General features: G+C 40.1%; 2 protein-coding genes across 2 annotated transcripts; one reads left to right on the top strand and one right to left on the bottom strand.

The window, feature by feature from the left end:
* Positions 1 to 913: 913 nt before the first annotated feature.
* Positions 914 to 7,358, bottom strand: rex1bd (required for excision 1-B domain containing). The gene is made up of 5 exons (XM_083887681.1): positions 7,223 to 7,358; positions 6,650 to 6,732; positions 5,921 to 6,125; positions 1,814 to 1,902; positions 914 to 1,275 (listed from the first exon to the last, which is right to left on the bottom strand). Exons 1-5 carry the CDS (start codon positions 7,292 to 7,294, stop codon positions 1,203 to 1,205), a joined length of 522 nt encoding a protein of 173 aa, XP_083743807.1. The 5' UTR covers positions 7,295 to 7,358; the 3' UTR covers positions 914 to 1,202.
* A 1,469-nt stretch (positions 7,359 to 8,827) lies between these two features.
* fam78bb (family with sequence similarity 78 member Bb) lies at positions 8,828 to 14,188 on the top strand (the record flags this gene model as incomplete). Its single annotated transcript, XM_083887416.1, has 2 exons — positions 8,828 to 9,189; positions 13,666 to 14,188. 2 exons carry the CDS (start codon positions 8,828 to 8,830, stop codon positions 14,186 to 14,188), a joined length of 885 nt encoding a protein of 294 aa, XP_083743542.1.
* Positions 14,189 to 14,613: the final 425 nt, after the last annotated feature.

Below are 14,613 nucleotides of genomic sequence, written 5' to 3'. Positions count from 1 at the left end.
AGATGATAATTCATAGCACCGCCAGTGTTTGTTTTGGTTTTTTTTTAAATTCAAGAACAGCCTCACCAAACACTGATAGACAACTGGCCTGGAGCGTCCCAGCTGTGGGAGAGGTCCACCGCCCTGGCTGAGGGATACTGCAGCGTTTAGTCTCATCCGTAGCAAGTTTAAAGGGCCCGAGTGGAAGATAACTGAAGTGAGACAATGAAGCCTTTTCTCTCATATTTCCGCTGGTCTTTGCACACACACACTTACATGTATGCCCTCAGTAACTGCACTTTTTTAGTCCATGTATAAAGAATGAAGTTATGGTTATAGTTCAGGCTTCTTACCGAGTTAAACGAAGTTTTAAATGCTACTATGATGTCAAATGGTAACTATTACTCAAGCATGTTAAAAACATAACATATGATGTATTTCAGTGGCAATAACATGACATGGGTGTCTGTGTTTGCGGGTCAATAATTGTATTTTTTTGTAAAGCAGTGATTAACAAACATTAGTACTTTTGTAGAGGTTGTTAGTTTAGCAATATCCCTATTGATCAATTTGATGAGAACCTATAAAACATCAAATATACAGTTTTGTAATATTAGTGTAGTCTTTTTAAACCCCAGTACATAAAGTCTCTACTATCTGTTAAGTGCACATATCAAAGAGTGTCTGAACATACATTTCGATACTATATATTTTTATAAATGTATATTTAAGCAATGTGGATTTTTCTTCTTTTTTTTTTTTAAGTTATACACTTTACTTGTGGTTAATTCTGAAACATTCTACAGTCTATGAAATGTATATAAAAGAGTAGAAAATATCTTGTTATGCGTTTTTATTTAAAAAAAATATAACATTGAGTACACAAATACGTCTCATACTTTGTAATATTATTAAACTTTTTTTCCACCCCATTTCATAATTTTTATTGAATTGTAAGCATTTTCTTGACTTTTCCTTTTGCTGCGGCAGGCATTAACACAAACGCACAACTCCTGACAGAAGCACACACACACGCACACAGAGAGATTGTGAAAAGCCCCCTGGGTGGAATAAGACTGCAGCAGCAAGCAGGGTGGAGCCAGAGGGCAGGTGGGGGTGAGGGAGTCGATAATTGCAGCTGAGGAATCCGAGATGAAAGTTGCGGCAGGGCTGAGTGAACCTGTCATCCCCACTGTGTGGTGATATGGGAGGGAAGTCACCTGTCAATCACTCTCCTCTGAGTCATACTTAAAGTCCAGCATGATCTCACTGATTGCCTCTTTATTCTTGATGATTCTGGAGAAGACAAGAATACAGACGTACATTTATTTGGAAGCTTATGTAAAAAAGAATTTGTGTTTTTGTGTAAATCTACAACCTTTCAACACAATCAAATTACAGTGGTTACAAAGGACGGGCTGTTAAATTAGACACATGTTAGAACATGAGCTTTTGAGCTCAGGCTGGGCATAGAGTAAAAATGTAGATTAAATGTATATTAAACAATAAAGTCAAATTAGTTCCTTTAAGCTAGCCTGGTCATCTTCTTGCAATCAAACATTGAGCAACGTTCATGTCATTTTAGATCTTTGTGACGTACTCTGTGTGCGCATTGGCTCACTGTTGCTCATAACATTGACTCCTTAGGTGCCAAAAACATTTTTTGATAATAGGGGATACAGAGGAAGTTCAATACCCAGTTAAAGTACTGCAGTGTGATACCCAGCCCTGTTGTAAGCAGCTCTACAGCTGACAGCAGGTTGAAAGTGAGTGAGTAAATGGGTCAGTGGGGAGTCAACACATTAAACGCAGGGGTTACAATGGCTGCTCTTACTCGTGCTTGATCTCCTGAATCTTTTCTTGACAGCCTTCCTCCTCCGGGTGATCCTGGGCCCGCTGCCTGGCCAGCTGCAGCTTGGCCGTCTGTTGAGAAGGCACATCAGACAAGATTTATGCAAACCATTCATCAGCAGAGACAGAGGAAGAACTCCGAGATAATAAAAGCTTGATAAAAAGCTTTATGTAAAACGATACAAAAGTGCTACACATCAACGCTGAGCGCCAGATGTAGGAGACGTGGAGTCTTCAAGAATGAGGAGAACCACCGGGGCTTGTTAACCTTGTAACACCAGTCAGACTGGAACTGTCTCTGTAGCCACGGTAAGCAACAAGCAGAACTGAACTCAGACTTCAACTGAACTGAAATGGTGTTTAATAAGCACTTAAACACAAATATGTCTAATCAGAAGAACCAGGCACAGTTTGGTGATAATCAAAAAATTTTGAGTTAGCCGAGTTTTTCAAAACATCACTTAACTAACCAATATCTATACATAATGTAGTATTATATACAAAACATATCATTTAGTCATTGCCTTAACCACCCACTATAAAAACGATAATTTTTTTGAGTCTGCAGAGCTGATGTGATTACTGCAGTGTAGCGGATTTGCAGCCCTCACTCACATTCTGGTCACACAACAGCAGTGGCACATGTGCCTAGTAAAGCATTTACGTGACATTTAGGGTTTTACAGATTGGAACTGATTTGACTTTTTTTTTCTTTTTACAATACCTGATCCATGATTTTGAAATGTGCATCTTTGTGCATTTAGAACAGCACAGCTGTCTCTATTATTTAAGAAGCTAAATTAACTTAATGTCCACCCTTTCATCAGTAAAAGGTAGTGCTCCCTGATTTGGATTAATGTTGATGGGACCATTTTAAAACCTAGAACTTTCAGCGCAGGAGGCTTGTGTGGAATTCACACTGTCACAGGGTAATCAGTGGCCACAGGATCGTGGTCATCTACAATGAAACCATCTCACAGCTCTGTGAATACATTGATGCTTTTATTGACAACTCATTTCCCTGGAGCACCCGTGGGGACAGATTCTGTAACAGATTACAGAAGAAGACTGCACTTCCTACTTTCGACTTTTATGTTAGTCTCTATCCGGTCCTTTTAGTGAGCTTTATCAGATAAGGCATCGCAGCTTGGTGCAGCTAATGTTCAAAGTGGTCAAACGGATGTAGACTGCGTCAGTTTACAAACAGGCCCCTAAGCCTCAGGCATGACAAGAGGATACCAAATGAGCCACTGTCAGGTTCCTTAAGTTGGCTTCTGTACAAGCACACAATCTGGTTCGATTATATTGTCTTACATCTAAACTTTTACTTCAAATTCAACATTTTACACATGCACATCCTAACTTTACAGATCCCCTATTATGAACATTTAATTTGACATCCTAGAATTAATTAAAATATATTCTTTAAATGTTATTCCCGGTTTTGCTGTGACCTCCTGACATTTCACTGGCCATGTAGAACTCCTGCCTCTGGTAAGAGAATCACAGGCTCTTCAAGAAGGTAAAGCAGTTTTTAAAAGACATTTTCATGACCGTGTCAGTATGATGAATAAAGCCTGTAGCAATTTTCCACACGAATGGCATCTTTCATCTTTGCTGTACTGTTTAACTGAAGAATTCTGCCCCCTTGTGATGAAACTAGGGAACTGTACACTGTAAAAACTGAGACTGGGCTTAATTAATGTTCACCAAATAAATTCAAATCAAATATACATAATAAAATAAACTGGGGGCTGTTTCGATTTATGGTTTGTTAAATTGAACAAATATTTAGAAATTATTAGTAACATTTCACAGCGACTGAGTGTGTGTTTCTGTGTGTAAAACCAACTTTGAAAAATCATGTTAAATATAATTATTTTTGGATTGGAACATGAAAAATGCAAAACAATGATACATTTTAATTAAGAGGAGGTCTTTGGTTTCAGACAATTTAAATGTATTTCTTCTTCACGGAGTGACCTTCATGTCAGTTACCACTCTACATTTGCCACACGCTGAAGACTCGGCTACTTTTTCCAAAGGTAAGACCTGCTTTCCTGATGTTAGTCAACAGTTTGGGACCAAGTGCTTTTAGAATTTGAATATGTTTTAGGCGAGTTACTAAATAACAACCTACAACTTTAATTCCCTGTTTAGTCACAAAATGACTATCTTTGCCCGAAGTTAGCCTGCCTTAACTTTGAATTAACATGAGACAAGGACTTCAATATGGGTATCTAAATGACTTTATGTTGTATGACAGTGTTTCAGTGCAATATGAATATAACGCTAACGTAGTTCTAAACAAGCTACGTCGGCACATGTCACCAAGGTTGCTTCAATGTCCAATCCCCCACACCTAATCATGCAAATAATGATAAGATTTTGGGTGTCCTGTTGTTTATAAAATGTAAGAACAAAATTTACACTTCAAATACTTGAGGGTTAAAAACTGATGTCTTGTTTGTGTCCCAGCTTCAGGATGAGTTTCTTAGGATCACAGTGGTTAGCCTTGAATCACAGTTCATGTTCAAGCCTGATGAATACACACCCAGACTGATGAAAATATTCAACTCCAAGGGTGAAAGTATGGGTTTGAAGTTACAGTCCATTCTACTCAAGGTATACTCAAACAATTTTTATGTTAGGCCAAACTGATGTTTAGACATTTTGTGGTCAAATGACTTCAACATGAGCAGTTTTATAGGAGTTGTAAAATATATGTGCTCTAATACTTCTGTGCATGCTCAATAATCACATTGCAAGAGTATCCAATGTCTTTTTTGTTTTGTTTTTCATTTTAGGTTCCCAGCAGTCCCACCATTGATATGAGCAGAGAGGCCGTCATTTATTGTTTGATGGTTTATCTTGGGGAGTCTACTGATCAGCTCTTGAAAGAGTACACAAAGGTGAACCAATAAATGTTTATGTACTGTCCTTAAATGCTCTGTGATATTTTGTTGTGGTATTAAGTAAAGTTTACTACGAAAAAGCCAAAGTATTTAGCAGATTGTGCTTAGAAAATGTATGGCAACAAAGTGACAATCAAATGTAATGAATAGATTTAAAGCATTGTGATACCTAATGAAGCATATGTTTGACCAATTATTCTAGGTTAAAACAATTAGGAAAAGATGTGTAAATGTCTTGAATTGATTGTTTTTATTAATGTTACTAATTGATTCCAAAATGTTTTATTTAGATTATCCATAGAACGAGGTACATTTTTATTCAACAATTAGTAAATTAAAATACATTTCTACCAAATATTAAGTACATATTAATAAGTGTACTCTGTATTTTTAGTAAATTTAAATCAATTTCTTCCAAATATATAATTCAAAAGAAATTACATTTCCTCAGTTACCTCATACATATAAATAGCTTATTCTTGAGAAATTGTGTTGGATTTACTTAATTTTCTTTTGCTATATAACTCATCTTTTAGCATAATATTACTTAATTCAACCCATTTGAACACATTTTTCAACTGTGTTCTAATTTAGTTTGTTTTAATTTGGTAAAATAATTAAGTAATTTTTATTTAAAGTTGAAGAACTTTAAATCTACTTAATAATGTTGTGTGTCACTTTGTTGCCTTAATTATTTTGAGTAACTAATAGTCAAACTTTTTACGGTGTACCACCAAAAATAACAACTCCTGTGAACTGCATAACATCAGGACACCTAAAACATCAGTTATGGTAGGTTAAGAGGATTTCATTCTTTATTGTCATTTTCTTCATGACAATGCATTATTATTACCAGTAATTAAAATAAACTTTAGTTAAAATTGAAAGAACTAAATTGAAATCTAAAAAAAATCGAATAAATTCAATATTTCAGTAAAGAGTAGGTAGTTGTTTATGAGGGTGAATTTTCTTACTTTTACACCATAACCAATAAAACCACATTTAAAATATAAAAGGTGTGAAATAAAGATAATATTAAGTCATCTGTGCACTATCAAGCAATGATACATATTATGCATGTTCATTGTGTCATGTCCTCTGTTCTCTCTGTCAGCTTCTGACCCTGAGAGAATATAAATGCATGCTTTAAAAAGAATAAACAAAGAGTTTCATACCAGCTCCAGTTTCTGCTTCTCTTTGCTCTGCAGTTTCTCAATGTGCTCAGAGAGGTCTGGCCTGTTAAGCTCATGGTGCAGCTTCCCCTTGATGTTCAGCACTTCCTTAGAGATGCCACAGAAGGCCAGTGTTATCTCGTGAACCAGCTGCTTGTAGTGGTCAAAGTCATAATGGGGCCCAGTCCTCAAGTAGGCCTCATGTCCTCTGGAAGACAGCCATCAGCCAAAACAACAAAAACAGACAAGAGGAGAAATGTATGAGGCCAAGGATTTAGATTCTGCTATTTATTTGCAGATATTTGACAATAAAACAGCGTGTGCATCATAGTAGTTGAGTCACTAGGCCTGCATAACGGACTCTTGATTTGAGTCCAAAAGGGTTGCAAATTTGCATCACAAAAGGCAGCTGGTGTAAAATCTATGCCAAATTAAAAAGGCTGGATAATAAATATGTTGAGCAAGGCAATATTGCAGTGGTAAAGACACTCCCCGAGAAGAGATGCAGAGTTTGATGAGGATGGAGCTGCCACGCAAAAGATAATGAGTTACAGCTGAAGAGAAGGGACATGGATGTGCTAAGAAGGTACATGGAAGTGGCAGGAGTGATGGAGAAGGATGTAGAGGCAAAAATAAAACCTAATCAGGAGCAACCAAAGGAAGACGATTGTGACAAACAATAATCTACACAACAGCACTAACTCATTACATCATTACTAAATCCAAACTTACTCGTCAAAAAGCCGATATGTCTCGACTCGCTCAGACTGAAGATGATAAAACCTCTGGATTAAGCCTTTAAAATCTGTAGAGACCTGCACACAGATGATCACATTTCAGAGTTATAACAGAACATTTTACAGCTTTACTGGGTGGAAATTTAGAATATTAAAAACATACAACACTTTGAATATTTTATAACAATATTATTTTATTTATTCATTTATTTTTTAAATTACATTTTATCGATGCAAACTGTGATTTTTAGGCTGCATCTGAACTTCCATGGTCGTTTTATAACAATTCATCACTGAAACTGATCTAAAACTGACGTATTATTGATGCTTAATGTCATTAAACGTAATTATATTAAGTAGAGCTAAACTGGACGTTTATTTACGGGCACATTTAGATATAAAATAAGTCAGTAACACACAGTAAACTACACCTGCATATGAACAGTTGCCAGGTTACCGTTAGCTTAGCGTAGCTTGTAGTTTAGATTAGCCTAGCTAAGCACATGTGAAGTGTCAGTTCTCAGTCTAGGAGACGGTAAAAGCTGAATAACAAACTTAAAACACTTACCATAATAAACTGTTGGGGAATACTGCTGTTGGGTTTACGGAGACTGGACACTTTCCTGTGTTTTTTAGTCATTGAACGATGTTTTCATTCTGTGTGTGAATCAGCATCACGAGAGCCCGCCTACCCGGAATTGACGGAAGAGCACGACGGCACACACAGGAGTCGGCTTCAAAATAAAGGTTTGACATTGAATTATTAACCAGGGCAGCTTACACACTCTCACAAGGTAAATGCAAGTTCACCTGACGCCGATATTTAAGATATTCCATTTTTGATCTGTTGATCTTTCAGCAGTGATTTGATTTTATCTCTCTCATCTTGAACATACAGTTGATGCTACTTTTATTTTGAAACGTATCATAACGTTACTGGCGTCTGACGGGCACCAACCAATGAAATACTCTGCTGCACAAAATAGGCAGCAGATCACTACTTATTTCTGATTCCATATTATTCTAATAACCTTTATTATGAAAGAATATCAGTGACAAACAATGACGTGATGTTCTGTGAGGACAGGACGAGTTCTTAGTGGTTAAACATGATTGATGACGATGATGATGATGATGATGACTTGTTGCACCTCGATAACACTGGGCGTCTTCTCTGGTTTACATATAGGATAATAAAGCATTGTACCAACATGGGGGGGGGGGGACTGAGTCTCGCGCAGCTACTACAGCACTATACAGTGCAGAAACGCGGGCACTCCCACGCCTCGAGACTCCCTCTGCCGCCCATTGGTCCACTCAGCATCTTCAGCACCACGCAGTCTGAACAGCGACACTCAGCCATGCAGCTTCTATCGGAGGGGGATGCTGCACAGTTACTATGACAATGTTTATCTCATCCTCATCCTCTTCAACCGTGATGGCATTGTTTGATCCGTGTGTGTCAGCTGTTAACTGTCGGTACATTTGTTAAAGCTCATTGTCTCGAACAGAGGAAGCTGTTTGTTTTTCGGGATTTTTTTTCCACCACCACCAGCAGCAGCAGCAGCAGCAGCAGCAGCACAGATGCTCGGGCTCGGGGGTTTGCGTTTCTTCACCTGGTTTTCCCTCCGGTCGAGTCCACAGGCATGACGGTCTGTGACACCGGAACCGCTCGGGCTATAGGAAGCAGCAGCAGCAGCAGCAGCATCTCATGTTCTGTGCCGCATTCACGAGTCTCGCCGCCCGACCACCGGGTTCCCCGGTGTCCGCCGGTTCCACGAAGGCTCTTGTGACATGACAGCTCGCGGGAAGAAGAGGAGGATTAAAGACTGCGGGCAGGGGTTGGAGAAGGAGAGGAAGGAAGAGGGGAAACTGAAACAGAGACGACACAACATCCCTCTGTGATTCTTCCTCCATATCTGCAGCACGTTTCTCTCTCTGTGGTCCTCAGTGAGGTCAGATCACGGGGTCAGTCACAGAGTCGGACTCCAGGAGCCGCTTCATGTGCCCACACAACATCATCATCATCATCAGAGCAGGTGCCAGCTGACACACATGGACCACACCTGGATCCTGGTCTCATCAGAGCCATCTAAGGCTTTATTGTGATTCAGTGTGGGGCCTTTAGTGGAGGGTGGCAGCCACCTTTGCCTCGGTCTCACAGTCTCAGCTGATGCACAGCCTCGCCGTGTTGACACTACAGTCAGCAGCCGCTGCTCCGGTCAGGCTCACCTGGCTGCTCCTGACCATCACCTACACCTGCACAGACATGGGCTGCATCCAGAGCATCGCCTGTAACAAGTCACGCATCAAACGGGAGAACATCGTGGTGTACGACCTGTCTGCCACCATCGACCACTGCCCCACTGTCATCGAGGAGAACTCGCCCATAGTGCTTCGGTACAAGACGCCCTATTTCAAAGCCTCGGCGCGGATTGTGATGCCGCCCATCCCGCGCAATGAGACATGGGTGGTGGGCTGGATCCAAGCCTGCACACAGATGGAATTTTACAACACCTATGGAGACATCGGCATGTGAGTTCACACCAGTGTCAGCTGTGACATATGCTGTTAGATCAACGCGTCATTACAGCCTGTATACATATAGATATATATAAATATACAGTGTATGCTGATAATACAAAAAATATATATATGTGCAGCAGGAACCAGAGAACAGAGCTGGTTTTGCATAATGATCAGTAATCAAAAATGTATTTCAAAGTAGGGCTTGGTAATAATTAAATAGCAATATGTATATATCATTATAATGTTAATGCACTTTGAGTCACAACACATACTTGTTATGAATGTTTTACCCAAGATTAGTGAAACATTTCCAGGGTTAAATGTACCACCTAATTTAACACTCGGGTGCAAAACCCAGTTTTGTTTTGTTTTTACATCATTTTTAGCGACTGATTTTAAAGTTTTTAGTTGTGATTGTCACGTCCATGCCTCAGGGGAAAACCTGGATGCAACAAAACAACAACCACAACAACAAAAAACCTCTACAACACAAATTAAAAACACAAACATAAGTCTCTCTCTCTTCTGTCTATAAATGGTTCAAGGGCTTTTATACTGAAACCTGCTGTGCAGGACCAATCAGCTCCCAGGATCCGCCAACACACCCACACACCTCCAATCATGCACACCTGCAACCTATAATACATTCACACACCCGCAGAGAGAGATAAACACACACACACACACACACACACACACACACACACACACACACACACACACACAAGCAAGCAAACTTGTTTTTATATCTTAGTGAGGACACACCGCTGACAATGCATTCCTTATTCCAGGGGTCTGCAATCTTAAGAATGAAAAGAGATATATTTTTTGTCCCCTATTAATTTTCCAGTTCTTATTATCTATCTAGTTATCTATAATGTTGACATTTCATTGCTGTCTATACCCAACCTTTTACAAAGTGGAGGGGGGGGGGGGTCAAACCTAGTGGAAAACATTGTGGAAAATGAACCCACTTTGAAATAAATAAAGCACTATTCGGATTTCAACTGGCATAAGTCTGTGGATCCAAAGATGAACAGGACTCTAAATTGCCTTCCCAACAACTTTTTTCAGGATTTGGGTTGGTTTTCAGTATCGCATTTGACATTGCAGACACTGGATGTCATGCAAACCACAGGTTGCAGACCCCTGCCTTAACCCTTTATTCTGACCTTAACCATCACAACTAAGTGCCTATAACCTTAGCCCTTACCCTAACCCTAAAACCAGGTCTTAACCCTGAAAAGCCCTTTTAATTTGTGGCGCCCATACAAAAATGTCCTCACTAAGATTTTTTTTTTTTTTTTGGACCTCACAAAGATACAGTACACACACAAAGACGACGCTGGGATGGTAACAGTAAAGCTTTGACCATATTGCCCAGGCTTACTACTGAGTATTTACTATCCAACAAACACATCTACAAGAAAATATAAATAAAGATGTAAAGGATCAATGAAGATTCAAGCAGATTAAATGAGGGGAAGAGAAGTTACTGAACAGAAGATAGAGTAAGAAAATAGCGATAAAGCATTACAAGTGTCCAAGGAAGATCACTAATACTAAAGACTTCTCAGCAGAATCACAGGGTAAACAATTGACTCAATAGAATAAGTGACACCTGTGCTGTATCTACTGTAACATGTACAAACTGATGCACAAAGGAAAACACGTCTCACTTCATGAGTGTTTTTTCTCATACATGAGACAGTTACCGGTTTCAACAGAGAGAGAGAGATTCCTTTTGAATCGAGTGGAAAATGTGGACAAACGCTCCGTAAAAGGTGAGGTGACGATGGCAGAGCATTTGCAAACACAGCAGGTTAAACTGCGCTCGTCAGCCGTCTTCATTTAAACGCCCACCAACAGTTTCTGTTCCTGTGACTTTGGCACCTAAATAGGAGAGCTGCTATTAGAGGAGCTTAACAACAGTTGCTGCTCTCGCGCTCAAATTGTACCCACAGAGACATGTCCCCCCCCCCCCATCCTCTTCCTCCTCCTCCTCCTCCTCATCCACACCCCCTGGAAGACATGTATGAGGGGGTGTTTAATCCCGCTGGGTTTAGGGAGTGGGAGTACGGGGTGAGAGGATGACACTTTGAGGTACAGTGTCATCACAGTGGCCACAAAAAGCACAACAGAGAGATGGAAGGGAGCCACGCGATGACAAAACTGTTGGCTAAAACACAGAGATGATGAGAATCCGCTGATACAATCACAAGCTGCCGTTTACAGGCTGCTCGTTGTCAGCTTGTGTCTGGATTCACATTTTGATCTTGTTGAAACCGTCTTAGCTTCCTCGTAAACAAAGATTGTACAACTTTGCAAATACATTTTAGTCATTATTTCTTGATGCTTTTGTGTCTGTTTCTGTGGAAAAATAGCAAAAGCACAAACAGGAATCGTGGGTTATCATTTCCGAACTATTCGCCGTTTGTTGCATAATTTTCCCCCTTTGACAATGAAATGAAAAGTTATTCAAAATGCACAAAATTGAATCTTGAAATGTTCAGCAATGTTGTAATTTTTCAGGCTTTCTGAAATGAAATATAGTCAACTTCCAAAGACATTTGAATTCAAACAGTATTTCTATGACATACTGGTTCCACATACTTCAGCGTACAAACTTCATCCTAACATCTACAACAAGTCTTGCAGTTAAAAATTCACTGAATTTACTGCAATTTACATTGGTGTGTATTGCACAAATTTCACTCATCATTCATGATTTTCTACCACAATGTAGACAAATTTGTCTAATTTCAGTGACTTACATCAAGGTTTCTCAGTCCTGGTCCTGGTGAACCAATGTCAGGTATGTTGGAGCAGGAAAACACCTAAAACATGCAGGACCAGGATTGAGAAACACAGACTTACAGACTTTGAACTGTGTTCAGCTCTTCCATAGAGCTCAATATAAACTGACCTCTACCACTTCTGAACAAAAGCAATTTTAAAAAACGACTTCTTTCTCACCCATTTTTGACACTATCGTCACAAAATCTATATCGAGGTCTTCAGTCAAGCATCGTGGCACTCACAATGAAGACATTTCAGCAGTTTAAATGATGGTCTTTGCTTTACAACGACTTTAGAAGTCAGTGGTGATCTCATGAGGTGCTTCAGATCAGCAGATTAGACTGTTCACAGGTAAACACACAGTGATAGTGAATATTTTGCTCATTTAGGACATTATTGACTGTGTGATTGCCTCCGTCTTCCGTCTCTAATATCTCCTCCTTCAGTGAGATTGTGTAACTGTGGTTTGACTTCACTCACATGAGACTCACCCCCTAATCTATCTATTCACATTTTGGACATATTTTCTATACTTTCCATCCCTCATTTTGCACAAACGTTCTAAACATTCAGACATTCAGTTCATCATTTCAACTTCTCATTGTTAGCCTTCCAACAATGCAAGCGTGTCAGACTCGCTTGAGCTCAGGCACACGGCAACAATCCCTGTGATATTTCTTCAGAAATTCAGTCTTTTGTAGTTAGACGACAAAATGCATTTTCCAGCTCATGAATTATGGAAAGAAATATAAACAGTGGCTGTGATTTATATTAGTAATAAATTAAAAAACAGCAGCAGAAAATTCGGGAACACTTGAGAGTAGGGAACACGTATTCACCATTAAAGGTGCCATATGTCAAAATACCGAGGTCTTTTAGGTTTCTTTTTCTGACGTAACTGGCAACCCGCGGTTGCTCGGCAGCTGAGACTCTACTGACTGCAATGATCGGTAGACGGTGGTAGGTGGCGTCGCATGCCAAAACATGATTTCAAAACATAAACATGATTTGCAGTCTGCAAAATATTTTTTTTAATGCAAATATTTTGTCTGTACTGTTGTTGTTGGTGAGTTCAGTTTGTTATATGAACATTATTCCTGAGTCTCTGTGACATATTAGGAGGATTTTATGGCCAGTTGCTTTAGATTTATTACATAATGCACCTTTAATTAGGTGCTTAACTAACATGCATATAAGTCGCATACTAGTCCTTTTAGTAAATATTAAGCGGGTATGAACACCTTATGTTAATCAATCTTAATTCATGTTGTAATAGAGGTAGAATAAGGTGTTAATGATTACTAATAAAGGGCTAGTATGCTACTTGTTAATAAGCACCAGTTAATGGTGAATGTGTTCCCTAATCTACTCGAATAAATGATCATCCTGAAAACAGCCGGTCACTTCAGTTTTTTTTTTTTTACTGTAACATGATTAATGCTTTTGTTGTTTTCCAGCTGCAGACGCAGTGATCTAATGAAACTGTGGAATCAACTAAAAATAGCCACAATGGATCACGATCTGGACATGTATTTATTTATTTATTTGCCAAACTACACGGCAGCATAAATCTGTATGAGGTACTAAGATTTGAATTGTGTGATAGGTTAAACTAGGGATAGGTGTAAGTTAACTGGTTGGGATTTCGGTTCAGGCTAAACTGATTGGTTGGTTCATTCATAGGTCGAGCTGGGAGCTGCCTCAGCTGCGAGAAGGTCTGGTGAGGGCCATCAGTGACTCCGACGGCGTGAGCTACCCTTGGTATGGAAACACAACGGAGACCGTCACCATCGTGGGACCCACCTCCAAGCCGTCCCGATTCATTGTCAGCATGAACGACAACTTCTACCCGAGCGTCACCTGGGCCGTGCCAATCAGCGAATCCAACACGCCCTTACTGACTAACATCAAACGGGACCAGAGCTTCACCACCTGGCTCGTGGCGCTCAACACCACGTCCAGGGAAAAGATCCTGCTCCACACCATCAAGTGGAGGATGAGGGTCGATATCGCAGTGGATCCGTCCCTGCCTCTGGGCTCCAGAGCCAGGCTGGTGGGCCGCGTGCATCAGGACCAGCCTCGGGTGCTGACCCGCATGGAGCCCATCCCCCCTAACGCCATGGGGAGGCCCAACGCCAACGACGCACAGGTCCTGATGTGGAGGCCGAGGAGAGGGCCTCCGCTTGTTGTTATACCGCCCAAATAGAGGGCGCTTTCATCACGTCACAGTGGGCCACTGCTGCAGTGAAACAGCCAGACAAAAACACACACTGTCACAACGGCATAAATAAGAATGAAATCTTTGGCGTGTAACATCTTGAGGGGACAACTGCCTTAATTAACCCACTGCTGCCTTTGACGAGCCAGAAAGTATGTCAGTCTCGACGCCAGTTGCTGTTGAGCTGCTGGGTCTTCAGGCATTTATTTCAGTCTCAGCACAACTGAGCAAAGAATTGTACACCTTTGAAAAAAAAAAATGAAAAAAAATGGCCACCAGTGCTGGGATGTAACACGACTCTGTGCCGTAGTGTGGCCCAGAAAAGAAAGGAATGATGAATCAAGCCTGAGCGCAGCATGTTTTTTTTTTGTTGTTTTTGTTCTTTTTTTTTGTTTTTTTTAAAAAAAAGGTTG

The sequence above is a fragment of the Microchirus variegatus genome, assembly GCF_963457635.1.
Source record: "Microchirus variegatus genome assembly, chromosome: 4".
Taxonomy (NCBI): Eukaryota; Metazoa; Chordata; class Actinopteri; order Pleuronectiformes; family Soleidae; genus Microchirus; species Microchirus variegatus.
Note: the sequence above shows the minus strand (reverse complement) of the source record. Positions and strands in the feature narration are given on the sequence as shown.